The sequence below is a fragment of the Anopheles nili genome, chromosome 2, assembly GCF_943737925.1.
Source record: "Anopheles nili chromosome 2, idAnoNiliSN_F5_01, whole genome shotgun sequence".
NCBI lineage: Eukaryota > Metazoa > Arthropoda > Insecta > Diptera > Culicidae > Anopheles > Anopheles nili.
Window position 1 is genome coordinate 28,494,080 of NC_071291.1, and position 17,198 is coordinate 28,511,277.

The 17,198-nt window shown below is 54.0% G+C and overlaps 1 protein-coding gene across 1 annotated transcript; it reads right to left on the minus strand.

Annotated features, from left to right (window-relative positions):
- Positions 1–1,297: 1,297 nt before the first annotated feature.
- Positions 1,298–16,373, minus strand: LOC128720791 (protein hedgehog). Its single transcript, XM_053814489.1, has 3 exons — positions 15,999–16,373; positions 5,564–5,825; positions 1,298–1,944 (listed from the first exon to the last, which is right to left on the minus strand). The coding sequence occupies exons 1-3, from the start codon at positions 16,371–16,373 to the stop codon at positions 1,298–1,300; spliced, it is 1,284 nt and encodes a 427-aa protein (XP_053670464.1).
- Positions 16,374–17,198: the final 825 nt, after the last annotated feature.

The window sequence follows — 17,198 nt, forward strand, 5'->3', positions numbered from 1 at the left end:
GTGAATTGGCGTGTTTCTACCTATGTACTTTCCTTCGTTTACTTGTGCTGGCATTCGGATATTTATTTTTTTTTCTTTCAGGTATATACAACAGAGGTTCAGAAATTGAGTCCAGGTGAAATTAAAAGATCGATTTGAATTTTTTAAAAGACATCTTCATGGAAACTTGAAGAGAGATCAACTTGAAGCCTTGTTCCAGAATCAGTTCCGAACGTACCCAGAATAAATGAAGGATGAACAATTCGCCGAATGAATCAAATGAACACCAACGCTACCTCAGTGAAACAAGCTCCGGTAGAAAAGTTACGTTCACGAAACGTTGCTTGAAATATTTCACCCATCCCGCGAAAGAACTGAAGACGAAACGTTTCCCGGTGTCAGACGAATAAAACGTAGTATTTTATTTAGAGAGTTTTTAAAATTATATATCACGGGTTCTGGTTTGCTCACGGTCTCCGCCCACGCTGGCGAGCACGAATGTCTACATACCGTATAATCATAACATGTCCGCTCGATCGAACGCTCAAAGATGTACAAAAACCGCTCGTACACGGAACGACGTTTCACTTAGGTTAATAAATACTCCTTGTCAATCTCTCTGGCCTGCGAGCGCATCGTTTCTCCTTCCGTGGCTTAAACAGAACATTTAAGGCAAGAAAATATTACACGAACAACTGCTGCACTTCTCCCTCAGCCACTCGCGCGCGACCACCTACAGTCACTGGCCTAGTCTTTGACGTTCACGAGAACTCTGCCAGTCAAGAACTGCCTGCACACACTTGCAATTGTGCCACAGTCTCCTGGTTCGCTATTAGTCGTCCTGATCCTGATCCACATGGCGCTTATAGATCGAACTGTCCGCTCGTGCGCGTATAGATAAAGTAATAAATTACGACCCTAGTACACCTGCTGCTTGCGTACACTGCCGCGTGGGCTTCGCTACTGCTAGTGTCCCTAATAGTACACGCTACGCATCTCGCCTGCTGCTCTTTGTTGGCTATCTCTCCTTCTCTATCCCCACTCTTCTGTTGCCCTACTTACACCTATCCCCTGCGACACACACTCACTCACACTCGTTACACAAAGTCCGTCGGAGCGTTTCACAAACGGTTCCAAAGATTGCTAGGCAGGGATGAGCTTAAAACCTACATCCGTCCGTCCGTCCGTCCGGCGCGCTGTACAGTGGGCGCTCTCCCGGCCGGAAGTCGAGAGCATAAATAATTTAGAACCGGTACCGGTGCTCCCCGGCCACGCTGCTACTGTACACTTTTTACACGGTGCTGGCGTCCGCCGGCCATCAATGGTAGAGCCAACCGGCTGGCAGCAGGAAGTCCTTAGCGGCGTACAGCGCCCTCGCATACCAGTGGATGCCGTCGTGACGTGGCAGGCTCAAACCGGTGTCCGCCCCCGTAAACAGCGCTCCCAACTTCCGGGCAGCTCGGTACGGCAGGAAGCTGACATGCGCCACCATCTGACTGTCCACGAGCGCGTAGCATGAAGCCGCCACTGAATCAACCACAATGGTGCCTTCGAGAGTGAGTGGCGCATACACACCTTCGGCCAATGTGGCCCCTATCCGACGGACAACACGTGGCTCGAGCACTCCATCCACGTGCACAAGCACGTGGTCACCTTCGCGCACGCGATCCGCAAACACGTACCGCGTTTCGGCGAGTTCACGTCGCCACACCATCACGAGATGTGCCGGTGTCACTGTGAGCAGAACACCATCGGTGGCCTCAATCGTGACGAACTCACGCCGCTGCACTGTGTCCCGATCAAGGAAGGCAAGGACCTCACTGAAGACGGGTTGACCCGATGCGTCCACGGCCTGGACACGCTCACCGATACGCAGCTCGCTCAGCTTCCGGTGCGCACCGGAAGCCGTCAATACGGTGCTATCTCCGGTGAAGCATCCGCTCGCGTGGTTCGATTGCGACGAATCTGTGGGAGAACAGGAAAGAAACAAAATGGCGATTAGCGAGGGTGTGATGACGCGAAAGGAGGGCAGGATCGAGCCGACATCAAGGATGCGCAGATTGCAACGGTCGAGAGAAGAAGCGGCCAAAGGGAGCGAGAAAGAGAAAGAGAGAGAGTGAGAGAGAGACAGATCGACGATCCCGAAGGCACCCAAAAGACACCCAAAAGGCGGCCCAGAAATGCAAGGCCCCGGGAACCGGCGCCATGCTGTGGTTAACATATTTACTGTCCATTGATTTATTACACCCCGGCCGTCCTCGGGGCTCGAGCCTTTTGCGGGACCGCAATCGCTTTCATCTCGTTCGCGCTCCGGTTCCACGGAATCCCTTTTTGTTCGTTCGAAGCTTTTTATTCTTTCTTTCTTTCTTTTCACCCCGCCCGGCGGCAAACGAAATTAAAACGGTTTCCCAACGCCGCCGCCGCCGTGGTCGAAGCTGGTGCGTTTCCCATTTCGGGACCGATTTTTTTTCTGAGGTATTCTGTGCTTTTTTTCCTTCCTCTAGCCGTTTGCCTTTGCCTTTGGCGTGTTCCATCATCTTCCACACGGGTTTTGCTGCGTTTGGTCGCCATTGTTGCGGTTTGCTACGGTTCGAAGTCAATGGCGGCAGCCCGCGCAGCTTGTTCGGAATGCGCGCCACACGACGCTGGGAAGGAAAAGCGAACATCCTTTTCGTTTTCTTTCTTTTTTGGTTGGTTTAGTTTCCAACGCATCGTTCGGTTCGAAGATATGATGCATAGGCGATGGTTTTTTTTTTTGGCTTCCTCTCTGATCGTAGCCTAACGGAAAAGGAAAATCATTTCTTTTGCTGGTTGATTCTTTCGCGCGAAACAAAAGTAAACCAGCTCCACAAGATTTTTGTGGATTTTCTTGGCGAAGAACCACAAGCCCTCCCACTCAGTACGATCATCGAGCCCAAATTGTCCCACCGACCGATCGAGCCCCTGTACAAGAGCGTAAGGACTCCTCGGTCCTCGGTTCGTCTCCATCAATTTTGCGCTTTTAAGTCCCATTTGTCAGGCGCACGGTGGTGCGTCCGATCCCTGCCGGTTGGCTTGATTGATGATGAACCCCACAACAAGCGCGATCAGGCGAGGGCAGATAAATCTTCACGTCCCACCAGCGCGTGACGGACGGGGAAATTAATTTGATTTCGATACCGTGAGAGCGCGATCCTCATTTCTGCGATCGGTCAAAATAAACACCCGCGTGCGAGCGCGCGCGGGGTCGCGTGTGAACTGTCGCTGGAGTGTTTATTTACGTTGCTTCGATCGAACCGATCGATGTCTGCCTGCACTCGAGCCTCATTGGGGATTGTGGGGAGCAAAAAAAGGAAGCAGAAGAAAAATGCGTAAAACGAACGTTGGGAATTTGTTTTTTTTTTTTTTATCGAGAGGTTCCCATCGAGAGGGCGCACAGCCAGGACCGGCAAAGTCTCACCCGATCCCGGATGAAGTGGCCTCGATGCACCCTCGATAGTTGCACGCATGGTTGTGTAGCGGCAGCCATTAGCTCGTTTGCACACGCCAGATAAATGATGGGCATAACGAACCGCGCCACAGACAGACGCCAGGCCGTGGGGAGTTTGATCGTCAAAAATTCGCCCACGTGTGGAATGCTGAACCCGCTGAGTTTGGCTGGGCTCCCGCGGTAGCAGAGGTACGGTTTTCCGAACGAATGCCTGCTCTGTGTCAAACCGACAACGCACGCATTGAAGTCTTTCGTTTCGGGCGCCTGTCAAAGAGAGCCAGTGGTTTCGCTGAAAAATAGGCGGTTGGTTTGCACACGCAAAGGATGGATTTTCCGTGGTATTCTTGCTATCGCCCACACACACACACACACACACACCCACACGCCAAAATGAGCCACAAAAGGGGCTCCCATCGATAGCCCACGCATGAGTGCGCATCTTTCACCGGTTTCGAGCATCGACTGTTTGGCGAAGGGCTTTCGGCAAGCGAACAAGTACGCCCTTGTCCGGTGGGCGATCGCAACACCTGAGCAAACCCGAACAAACCCACAATGGCTAAGCAAATAATCCTTCAACAGGGCTGAAGAAGAAGAAAAAAAATCCCCGCACATGCGCTAAAGCCAAGAGGCTTTCGATCCTGAACCTCGCCGGCTGGCTCAGCTGGGGATAATATCATTAGAAAATTAGTTTTTCCGCCACGACCCCGGCCCGATTAGCCGCGGCCAGGGATTATCCTCGAAGGGTTAGAAGGTGCGCTCATCCCCGGGGAGGCACTGACTTTGAGCCACTCGAGACAAGTTGCCTTTGACAGGTAGTCCGGTCTCGGTCGCGTTTCCTTTTGCCCTTGGGCGCGTACAAACGTACCCACGGGCACACATGCACATGCACGCTTCCAACGGGAAGGCAAACATTTACACGAGCTTAACCGCTCACGAGACAAATCCCATTCCGGGACGCAGCAGAATGGCCGTACTCGGTGTCCTCGTTCGTCCTGGTCAGCTCCGGTTCCCGTGCTCCGCTCACAGCAACACGGACGATGGGTGTTTTTTAATTAAAAAATAAAAAAAGCCCAACCAAGTGGGATGGCGATAAATTAAAACAAGCGCAACGCGCCTCACGTTCGCGGTCCGGGTGTGATGACTGCGCGAAAATAATAATCATCACTTACGATCGACGGGCCCCCCCGCCCGGGGGTTAGACGCATTAAAATTATAACCACCAGCGCAACCGGCCCGTACCTTAACAAGCTGCCGATCCTGCAAGCAGTAGGTAGTGGGGTTACGAGAAGAAAAAATGGCCCTCCCCCCGAAATGGTCGGCAAGGGTTGGCCGAGAATTAACAAGCTGCTCGTTAGCCCTTCGCCGCATGCTCCTACCAACGGCACTGGCCATTCGGTGTCGGTTTCCATGCAGACAGGAAGTGGAAAGGAGCGCCAAAAAGGGGGGGGGGTTCGTTTTTTTTTATTGTTTTATTTTTGGCGAATCGCCTTCACGCAAAAATGCAACGCCACCGATGCGTGCCCGCATGCTATGGAATGGCGCAGAAATGGAGGACCATAAAAAAGAAAAACACGCCGTGGGACGGACCCAGGATTTGCATTTCGTCAAGGCGAACGGGCGTCCTTTTGCTGGGCACACACAAACTACAGGCCACACACACACGCGCGCGCAGGGCGAGCTGTCGAAGCTGCGCGAAAGCTGACGCTTTCGGCGTAAACTCAATTACGCGATCGGGGTTGCGTTTTTCTTTTCACTTTACTCTTCATTTTCACTCTCTCTCTCTCTCTCTCTTCTTGAGTTTTTTTTGTTCTTCTCACATGTACCCCCCCAGGGGCACAAACAAAAAAAAGCAGTTGGGGCCATCCATTTTCCCCCTTATTTTCGTTGCCTCGCCGCATCTCGCTGCGTTTCGCGTGCATTCGGACAACGGCGGCGGCGGCGGCGGCGGCGGCGTGTAATCCTACGCCTCGTTCCGTTTTGCGTGTCGAGGCCGCCCGAAAAGCGATACCAAACCTGGGACCCGAAAAGAGCATCCTCAGATCGGATTTCACCGAAACCTCGCGCGATCGCAACGCAAGGCAAAACGCAAAAGGATCCAGGGCAGCAAACACTCACCTGACTTGACTGAACAGTGGATGTGGTTGCGGCTCTCGTAGAACACCCAGTCGAAGCCGGCCTCGACCGCGAGCCGGGCCAGCATGCCGATCTTCGAGCGATCCTTGTCCGACGTCATGATGTCGACGGCGCGCCCTTCGTAATGGAGCGACTCGGGCGCGTGCATGTGATCCTCGTCCCAGCCCTCGGTCACTAGCAGCCGCAGACCGGGCCACTGGTTCATCACCGATACGGCCAGTATGTTGAGCTTCTCTTTGCAGCGCTGTAGGACGGGAGGAAGAAGAAGAAGAAGAGCGAGAAGAAAATAGTTAGTACCGGAGCCGAACGTTAATTAAATTATCCCGTAATGATGCTAATTATTTGTCAACAAGCTAATACCCATAAACAAAGGCTGCCACACGAGGAGTTGCGCAGACTTCCGCCGGTCGTCTAGGGGTGGGTTTTGGTTGGCGCAAACCCTCGTGCTTGCGGTGGGAGAGTAAAAAACCGTCGACAAACATCACCAACGGCTCGCTAATGACGGACTTCGACACAAATTGATAACGGGGCACAACCCTTCGAGCACAAGCCCCGAACGCCTGTTGAAGCGGATTCCGGGAGCCAACCTTCCGGGAGGGCGTCCCGGAGATTCCGTGGATGGAAAAGCGGGAGCAAAACTGAAACTAGTCAGCTCACCGCTTTATCACCTCACCAACGGTGGCCATCGGCACCAACCGGTGGCCATCGGAGAGCGAAATGATGAGAAGGAGGGGAAAAAAAGAGAAAACAAATGCGCCTCATTTGCATGGCCACCTCTGTTGGGGCTTTACCGGGGAGGAGAGGTAGCATGTGCGGTGGAAAGGGGTTGCTGATTAATGAGGTGCGTGTAGTGATAAAAATAAAAATTAATCTTCCCGACCGAAACCGACCGTCAGCGCGCGTCAACTGGACGCCGCCGTCGCCGATGGGGTGTAATTTTCTTCGCCTTCTGAAGCTGTGACGGGACCGTGATGGGGCTGATGATGATTGCTTCAGACTGCCATCGATCGGTCTGGTGGATCGATTTCACCTGGTTCAACGCGCAGGAAGCCCGTTACATAGTGTGCAATGCGTCAGGTGCGATGCAATTGGTTCGGTTGGCTGGTCGACCGGGGGTCGACGATAAAGAAAAGCGACTAAAAACCGTTTAAAGACCATTTTCCAGCCTTCGATTAGAGGATAGAAGAAACAAATTGCTTCCCTTAGCCCAGCCGGATACATTTTGAACGAGGTGAACAACTGAACTATCGAACAAACCCACGTTACGCGGCATCGACAACGCACCGATGGCTAGGAAGACTGGCTTCCCACCGGAGGCGATTCAAACCTTGGCTCATTTGTCGGATTCCAGAGCGAGCAGGAAAAGCAAACCACAACCCCAGAAGAGGGAAGGAAAAAAGCTCAAACCCAGCTATCGGTGGAAGGCGCAACGGCTCGATAATGTTCGTGCGCGTTTCAAACGGCGGCGGGCTCCCAAATCGACATTCCTCAAAGCGTTTTTCGGTCCGTTTCAAGATGGCTCCACCTTGTCGGTGCGCACCCCGGATCGTGCAGACGGGAAAGGCGTGGCCTAAAGCTGATCGAAAAAATAAACCAACAGTGGAACCGAAATGGGCAAGATACCGAAAAAAAAAAACGCACACGCTCGAAAGAGCATAAGACGATCGCCCCCAGCAGCCTCGCGGTGGGTAAGGAGCGCCTCCGGGACAGGTGAATCCACCGTTAACCCTTGGAGGAGAGTCGGTTAACCCCTGACGAGTGCAAGGGGTTTACAGGCAGCAGCTGCTAGGCGGCGATCGAGCAGAAGCGATCATTTGGGAACGTTCGTATTTTCAAAAGACTCACCAGTTCCGAGGGTTCGTCGCTTTAAGTTTTTTGTACCGTTTTACGGGCGCGTAGTCGCGCACACACACACACTCACACACACACGTATGCTGCCGTCTGCTTCGGGCGTGTGTGCTTTTCCTGGAAGGCGCGGAGAATCTTCACCCTTCGACGCAACCCCCTAATTAACGAGCCAGGCGATGCAATTCCGGCCCAACGATGGGCGCCATTTTGTGTTTGTAGCCCGAACGTGCTTTCACCGGGTTGCGAGAGATTAGCGAACCGGGTTTTTCATGCACACAATCCTGCGTAGATCCGATCGCGAGCTTGGGTTCCCGAGGCTTTGCTTGACTTTTGAATAAAACGCTTACGCCACAGCCAGCCAACACATTCCTTTGCACCACGGATGATGGCGACGAGGAAGTTTCCGGCGATGGGCTCGAACGTTTTTTTTCTTCGATTCGCCCTTCGCGCGTTTCTTAGCGTCCATTGCGCTATCTTTCCCGCCACCGAGACCTCCCGTGGTGGGGATGCGGCTTTTCCTTAATCGTGTCGAAACTTTTCGTCACAGATGTCATATTAGGCCGGCTAAATGGTGTCACGCTTGTCAGCCAGCTCCAGCCCTCCGGGGACCCAGTCGTAATTGGATGCCTTTTCGATGCGCTGCCAGCACCGGGAATGGGATTTCCTTCGAACGAGCGCGTCGAATGCGTTCGCCCTTGGGTCACCTTCGTTCCCGGAATCCCGCACCGCCACGGCCGTCCGGACCCGTGGTCCGGGTGTTTGTTTTAAGGGCTACCGGAGACGAATCGATTCCGAGCTCGAAGCCCGTGTCCGGGACTTCTGCACCGATCCGGTACGCTTTGCTACGGGCGTCCAAATATTTGGCCATTTTGCCGGCCTCTGTGGCAGGCGCACCATTTGTCGAAAGCCAAAAACGCCCATTCCGGACCGCAGGACCTTGAGCGTCCCGCCGAGACGGTTCATTCCGTCCTTGGTTTCGTTCCTTCCGACCATAACCACTTCGTCCGTACCGCGGCCGATGGCGAAATGGCCGTCCTAACCTTGTCCGGCGAGGCCTTTCCGAGAATTGGCTTCTAGGCGTGCTTTTTGTTGAGGCCCTTATTGCGGTCGATCCCCGGGGCTCGAATTCAGGATCTTTCGTTTTGTTGGTGTTTGTTTTGCATGCGCGTATCGGCAGGTGGCCGAAAATCTGGTTGCGGCTGATAAATGCACCCCCTTAACAGGGACACACCCGGAACACCGTGAAAGGCTTTGTTTTCGAACGGCAGGACTCCCTCGAGGTTGAACGGAAAAGCCCAACACAGTAGCCCGCTTGCACGAATGTTTGCCAACCCAAATGCTATTCCCATGGGAACGATGGAGCAGTAGGCTTTGTGCGATAGGTTCGTTTTTTTTCCCACAGGACACCGCGCGCGCGCTCGCTAATGGGAATGGAAATTTACACCCGATCGTTAATTTTCCTCCACCCCCATGGGGGGGGGGGGGGAGGAGGCCACGGAAAAGCGCTCTCAGGGTGCGGTCTCCTTAATCGGTGGCCGCTTCCTAATTATGTTTGCGAAGCCGCTCCGTTTGCGGTGGCAATTAGCACTCTCGAGGACTCTCGAGGCCTGCCATTATGTCCTGCACGGTGAGGAGACGAAGTGTGTGTGTGTGTGTGTGTGAGAGAGAGAGAGAGAAAGAGAGAGAATACACAACCAACAAAAATCTTTACACAACTGCGATGGCGCTACGGCAGCTCAATCGAGCGGGCTTTGTTGGAAGCGTTTTTTTTTTCTCTCTCTCGAAGGAATCGAGTCAACACAGTGTCATTGTACGTGAGAGGGCGATTTGTCTGGCACCGTTTCCACCCATACGCCCCCCCCCCCCCTCCCTCGCGCCTCTTCCATCTTCTTTCCTTCCCGTTCCACCGGCCCGTCCGATCGCATTAATGCTCGATCCCACTCGACCGAAAGCCGCCTAATCGTCGGCTTATTTGGTTCCCGAGGCGCGATAAGGACTACCACCGAAACAGGCTAATGTGAGGGGCCACAGTCACACACACACACACGCGCGCTTGCTGTCAAAATATTTCGTCAGCCCCGTCGGTGCGTGGCCTTTTAATCGGCTGGGCACGATCTCGGACTCGCCACCGTAAATGGATCGATCGGTGGCACACGTGTGGTGTGGTGAGAAGGGAGGAAGGGGGGGGGGGAGAGGTGAATGAGGACAGCAAAGAGGGGTGAGTGAGGGGTGTGCCACGGTCCCCACCTAAGCAGCGTTTAGCCAAGATCTGTGCCGAGCGGATGATAAATGGCCACTCGCAACCCATTTGTCACGGGACGGGCGTGCATGCGAGAAAGGTGAAACAGGACGGCAACAGGGGGCGACGGCAACAGGGGGCGATGGCAACAAATCCGGCCCATCATCCTGCGCGCGTTCCTGAAGGGTTTTCGTGTGTGTTTGTCGCACCCGCGTCTCGACCACCACCACCGGGAGCCCGCGAGGGCGAGAAAACGGGGAAGCATTAAAAAGAGATAAGTATTAAATTACATCGCATTAATATATGCTCACTTATTTTGTCATTTCAAGTTCAGCGAGGGCGCAACTGGCGACCCTTTTTTTTTCTTTTTTTTTGTTCGATCACGCAGCACCCCCGAAGTGCGGAAAAGGGCCCTTCGAAACGGCACGAGCCTTGCGTTCTGCATCTCATTGCCGGTCGTTCGATGAAAAGGACGTCACACTCCGAAGGGCTGGCACATTTTTCGTTGCTTGTCCTTCCGCTTTCACATGCAAAACCCGACCGGTGATTAATGGCGCAAATGGGGTGCTGGGCGCCCATTCCCAATCCCCCTTGGGCCAATCCACTCGCCCCGGAGGTAGATCAAAAAATGATGATTAAATTGTAATCTCTCTCGAAACCGTACGCACCCTTCGGAGTGGCGCAAATGCCACGGGCTGGGATGATGGGCTGGCAACCGGGGGATGGGGTCGGGGATCTCAGATTTCAACCCGACCGGATGATGATCCGGCGGATTGATCTCTTCGCCTGCGAAGCGAGAGTGCCCGATTGCGCTGTTCTCGGTGAAGACCGCGCAGGGAGACCTCCCGAGTTGCGCTTGAGGCAGGTTAGTAGCGCCGGGATTGCTCGAGTTTTTCTCGGTGCTTTTCGTTTCTTCTGTCTATGGTTTTTTTTTCTTCTTAGTTTGCTCCCGAACGGCGAATCCTTAGAAGCGTGGACTGCCGCGCAAGCACAGCACGCCGGCGGACGAGGATCGGTATCCGGAGGATGTAATAGGATATTTGACCTCTTCTGCGGCTCGATATCGACACCGGATCGGTGCCGATTTTCCGCTTCCCATCCAGGCCACTCGGTTGGCTTGTTTCGCTCGGAGACCAGAGAGATGGTCCGACGTTTCCGACAGCGTGAAGAAACAGTTTGAAGTATGAGAAAAGAAAAAAAAACAACACATCCCCCAAAAGTTTGAGCCCGGTCCGACAGCTCACCGAGGAATGCGACAAATTCCTGCGGTTAGTCCACCGCACGTTGGTGGAGCGCAGAATCGACAAGTTCGAGTTCGGAAAAAAAACATACACACACACACACACACACAAAAGCACCTACGGCTTGCGGCTTGCGTGCGTCCCAGCTGTCGGAGGGAATTAATCAGCGAGCGAGCCTGCAATCGAGCCGAAAAGCTGAACAGTTTAGCTTCATTTGTTTGACACCGGGAACACCCATGCAATCCCGTGACAAACAGGCACTTTAGCTGACATAAAAAGAAAAAAAAGCAACGATCCGGAAGCGGCACCCGATCGGTTGCAGATTGCACCAAGCCCACAAGTGCCCACGGCCACCGACCGTCAGCCGGCTCCGGTTCAATTTAAGCTTTATTTATGAGACAACGGCCATGTGCACCATCGGCACAGTGGACCGGTCGCAGTTCACGTGATGGCCAAAAAGAAGGCACTGACGTGGGAGAAAAAATCTTGCACTGTTTGGAGTGGCCAATGAAAGTCCTCGGAGATTGGTGCAGGTGGCCACCTTCGACCTTGGCCCTTGGTGCCCTTTTCTGAACAGCTCGAGGGTCCCGTTAAGACTGCATCGCTTTCTAGATGCCCTCGGATGCGACCTCGGGGATTCCGTTGCTTTTAATAGCCACAGCCTTCGATTGAGAGCCTGACAGCACCGATTGTTGGGTGCCCTAAGACGCGGCCGTAATGTGACCAATAAATGTTGTTTCACGAGGCTAACGCTACCTCGAAATTTGCCAAGCTGCTAATGCTAATAGAGTGGTGATTTATTCGCTGCCATCCATGGGCAGTAGATGACCATTGTCCTGGCAGGTTCTCCAAATGCGTGATAGGAAGGATATCATGCGTTTTCAGTGACACGTTCATCTTCCTCACGAAGGGCTTGATCTGGCTAGCTTGCCATGCGCAGAGTCTTGTGATCCATTTGCCCTTTCGAGTTTTCCCTCCGATTACCAATTGCGATTGGCCTTTGGTTGCCAATTTCCCTTAAGAATAGTAACCAAGCAACCCAGAAGGGCAACTCGCAGAGCGAATGGTTACTGCGATTGTTTTAAACGGCTAAGCATGCAAAGAATGAATAAAAATTGCAACATCCCTTCGGATCGAGCCTTGTTTGATCCTCATGCCAATTGTTCGCAGTCTCTTCGCATCCCAAAAGGTGCCTGCTTTGTTTCGTCGGCGTTTGCATTCCACGCCGGTTTGCATTCGGCAAAAGCACCGCCCGAGCCGTTATAATCAATCGATTGACTTTTAATCGCAAGCCTTCACTTTACAGCCAACCCGCCATTATAATATTCCCTTTTCCCGCGATCGAGTGCGTTTATCGTTTTATAGGACGTTTGTTTTTGTTTCCCTGCGTTCCCTCGTGCTAAGGGTGGTTTGGCCCTGTTGCCTATTTCCCCCTTGCGGTTTCCCGACCGCGTGTGATGGAGCTTTATTTTGTTACTGTATTTTTTGTTTGTTTCACTTTTATTGTGCATCATTATCGTTTACGGTGTTTGTAGTCTTTAGCGGGCTCGCTGGATTCGCTCGATTCGGATGCAGCTCCAAACGCCCTAACAATGTGTGCTGCTTGCGAGCTTTTCGTCTCGCTAGCCTGCCGTTTCCGATCGCGCTCCATCGCTAATTAGCGCCTTGTAAATGAAGCTCCCATGTGCGCCACGGAATCTACTGCCCAAAAAGGGCCACCGGATTTGGCGGGTCTGCTTTGGGAGGCTTGCTTTGGGGCCAGCTCGTGGGGTCCGTTTACAACGCGCATTAACTACTAGCAGCGATGGGCAGCTGTTCCGTTCGGGCGCCATAAATTGTAAGCTCTGGAGGTGGTGGAGTTTGAAAGGCAAAAATAAACTCTCCCCACTCAACCGCCCAACTCGCACCACCCCAAAACCCACCCCACGGGGTGGCGAAATGTGCCATAAAAATTCCATAATTGATTGAAATGGGACCGATCGAGCGCGCTCTTCATGCTGGAATGTGGTATCGCTGGAAATATCCCAAGCTCGGCTCGGTACCGAACCGGTGCCGATCGTAAATCGATCATAAAAGCGCGGCATTCAACCCATCCTCCGTCGAGCTGGGAAGGGTGCAATTTTCTCGCGGCTTTTTAGATTTACAACGTATTCGTTTGCGCGTCGCTATCTGTCGTTTGGCTCGCTAGGAATACGTTTCTTTTTGTGAGCGTTCGCTTTGCTGCTAGCCAGCGGATGACGCATTAGAATCAGGTCAGATCATTGCCAAAAACGGCCGAAAACACCGACCAGGTGGGTGGCCTCGAAAGCTCGCCTCGGTTGTGGTTTTACAGACACCGCCAAAGGCCTAATCCCGCTATGATTTACGATACCGAGAGAACGATCGCGCGCACGGCAGATAAATCGTCCTCCAAGTGGTCCGATCGTCCCCACGCGAAACCACGCCGCCAGCCAGCACACCCTTTTGCCGCGAGGACTAATTTTTGGGGATGGATTTTGCTTCGTTTTTTGCTTTTTTGGCGGTGTTTTTTTTTTTTGGTCATCACGGTAAAACCCTCACACCGCACCTGTTGTCGGTGTCAGTGACAAAAGCTTGAGAGATGATCGCCGATCGACCGGGGCGAGGGAACTCTAATAGGGCTAATAAATCGCGCCCACAAATCGGGTCACCTCGTTGCGGATGGCGTGGAAAAACCATCGGTCGGGAGCCACCTTCTGAAGTCGCGCCGATCGCGGTCAAGTGTCAAAAGTATCGACCCGTCCGACCAGAACAAAGTGCGAACAAGGGTGGAATGTGGCACACACACACACACACATGCACACATGCACGCATGATCGCAAGAAAAATGCAGCCAAACGTGAACCCGCAAGGCAAACAATGGCCAGCGCGACTGACACCTGACCAACAAAGTAACCATCAAAGCTAGGTGCGATCGGCGTTCTACAAAAACCCTTCGCCATGCCCGGCAGATAAGCAGATGTGGATGGGGGTGTGGAGAGGGGGTGGTTACAAGCAGATCCGGAGGGGTGGTCGGTTTTTATTGGTTGCGCGTTGCACAATAAATATTTGACAACGTCGTGCAGCTGTCAAAAGCGGCGGCTAAATATTTACGTTCTGAGCCAGATTTATTTCCACCCTCCTCCTCCTCCTCCTCCTCCTCCCCCCGATCCTTTACCCCGTTGGTGTTACTCTTCTACCCTTCCACTCACCCTCTCCCATCACCCCATGAAACCACCCCTCGGAGGGAGCGACCAAAAGGGTAAGGTGGCAGTTTATCTGCTCAAGTGGCACAAGCCGCCGAGCCGTTGTTGAGTTTTTTTTTCTGGTTTCTCACCCCTACTCCTGATCCTGGCCTCTTCTGCCACCCAACCCGCCCCTCTCCCACCCGCCCATCCACCCTTAATTACGCTTGTCAAATAGAGTGTCCGCGCGCCGGGATCAAAACAAATTGGTAAACGAGATCCGTTCGCCGGTCCGGTTGTTTGACAATCGGATGTTAACAACATTCACTACAAGTGTTGTCGTGTGGCCCCCTGTCGCGTCTCCCCCTTTCACGCCCTGCCCGTGTGCCTGTTTCACACACGTTTTGCTGTAAGCGCGATCGAGACGCCCAACTGCACGCCGCTGAAACGCCGTAACGCCGGGCCCTTTTCATCAAGGCGGGAAAGCGGGGTTCACGGGCTAAAAGGAAAAACCCACCCGTGGTGGAGGTGTTTATGGTAATTTATTTTTTCCCGTCCGCACTCGATCGGTTTCGGGTGATTCGGGGGGTTTTTGCCTCACTTTCTGGCCACCCATACCACCCCCCCCCCCCACCCCAACGAAGGGGTCCTTCGCACGTTAAAAGCTTTCTCGAGCCCAACTGCCAAGGGGTTCGATCGATCGCCAGCAGGAGTGAGATTATTTAATTTTTAATGTGATTAAACATCTCGACCCACCCCCCCGGTGCCTCCCGGTGGGTCCACTTTCACCCGGTCCCTGGTTGGAGGGGGGGGGGGGAGGGGGGGTGGTGGGAAAGCGACCCCAATCGTCCCTCCTTCCCTCCCCCCTCCCCTGTGTCTCTCACCGCGATCGCGTTTCGTTTGTTGTTTTCTCGCCCGGGCGAGATTTGCTTAAGAGCTTAAGAGCTCAAGATTTACTCAGCGGCTCAGCGGCCGAGGAAGGAAAACAATGCGCGTGAGGTCAGGTGGGGACTCTACCCCTGCACACACACCCCCTCTCTCCCCCGCCATCCACACACACGCGCGCGTGCACTAGGTGCGATATTTCCACCATCACGCCATCCTTGCGCGTGTTTGAACGGGGGAGGGGGGGGGGGGGGGTTGGGGGGGTTCGCTGGGTTCGAGGGTGATTGTGGGTAAATTGTGGCCCATCAGCGATCGCACCCGCTTCATCCTCCACGCGATCGTTTTAATTGAATCTTAATAATTTATTTACACTTCCGCGAAACGCCCGTCCCGAAGCTCGAAGCCAGATGGCCCTTCTGGGGCGGATTCGCGACCCAGCGGATCTTTGGTGGGGAAGGCTGGGGCACAAGCGGGAGCGGGGGGAGGGGGGGGGAATATAAACAACGATCGTTTGTTCGATTGTCACACCGTGAGAGACGCGGTTGGTTGACGGTGGTTGAGAAATCGGGCACAAATCGACGAGCGCAACAATGCGTCCACAAAGCGGTTTTCCGAGCCGCAAAGGCCGAGCGTTAAGCCGGCCGTGATTCTGTCTTTGATAAACTGCAGACCTCGTTTTTTTTATTTTGTCTTTCAACTCGCTGCGTCGATTTCGGTCGGAAAGGGTTGCTGGGCGATGCACCCGGCCGACCGATCGACGAGCCCTTCTGCCAGCCCACCGAATAACGGACACTGGCTGGCGAGCCAGCCGTAAGCCACCCAGCCCACCACAAGTGCCATCAACCGGACCGTGATAAGATTAGCGAATCTCAAGAGTCACGCCGCGAGTGCTTTCACGATAAGGCGCCACCTCAACATCGGCGAGGTCAACGAGATTAACCGCCACATACAACCGCCGGGGGAAAGTTCTCCGGCCTTCGCGAAGGCTTTCGCACCTGAGCTTCTCCGCAGCCAGGACTCACCTGCGTCATCACACGATCCGCGCCCGTGCCTTCTTCGTCCTTGAAGATGATGTCCTTGTTGTAGTTCGTCTCGAGGCTGCGGAATTTGCTGTCATTGCGCGAGATCGCACCCTCCTGCATGCCGGACGCGGATAGCGAATTTTCGCTCACATTCGGCACGTGCTGCTTGAACACGAGTGGCAGCAATTTGCGCGTCCGGCGAGGTCCTCCGATACCACGGCCCGGTCCACAACCGGCCACTTCCGGTGCAAGCTGTGCTAGGACGACCAGCGCTACCAGCAACCATCCGGCTGCCCTTTGCTGGCTACTCGGGGTTTTTGCACCACTACGAGGCTTTGTGGACGATTCGACGATTCTACTCGTATCCGGCGCCATTGCGCCTTCTGCTAGCCCGAGTCGGGTCAGACAGGACACGGCCGTGGGACGGGGTGGGTCAATCACACCCCCGGTGTGATCCTCGGACCTTCTTCCGGTCACCGTCGGCCTCCGATCGCTGCACAACTCACACCGACGCCCGGTTGGCCACGTCACCGATCGGGCTGCACTGTTCCGGTGCATCCCTGTTGTTCGGTGCAACCGGCACTCTGATTACACTAGAATAGGTGTGTCCTTCAAGGAACACACACACACACACGGATCGCGTGGATTTGTTGGGCGCTTCCCCACTGTCTCACTAAACGCTGATGACCTTCCGACCACCTTCCGGAACTGGAACTGAAACGTGCCGGAAACGTGGCTAAATGGCCCACCGCACCAGGCGCATCCTGTCGATCACTGCGCTTCACGGGGGCTTCACCAGGACACACGAGCTTTTCCTCCCCGTTACACACACACACACACAGACGCACAAACCCCCCTGTTGCGGGGCTCGTGGTGGAAAGCCCGCTTTTCTTTCTCCCGATGCACACGGTCACGGAAGAAAAAAAACGAACACGGCCACGGACAAATCGAGCACACACTCGGACACTGTTCACAGGACGATCACAGAGCTCCCGGCGGCAACGCGTTGGAAATGGAGCAAGCAAACGACCGAACAAAGCAACACGCACGCACGCGACTCCGCAGAGGCGATGGTAATTCGACTAGCACTAAATTAGAACTAAGTAGACTGGCATTTTAAAATTTTCGTAGCGCGCCGTCGAGGCCCTGCGAGCGAGTCGGGTGCCGTGCGAGCGAGCGAGCATACAAACGAACGAGCGA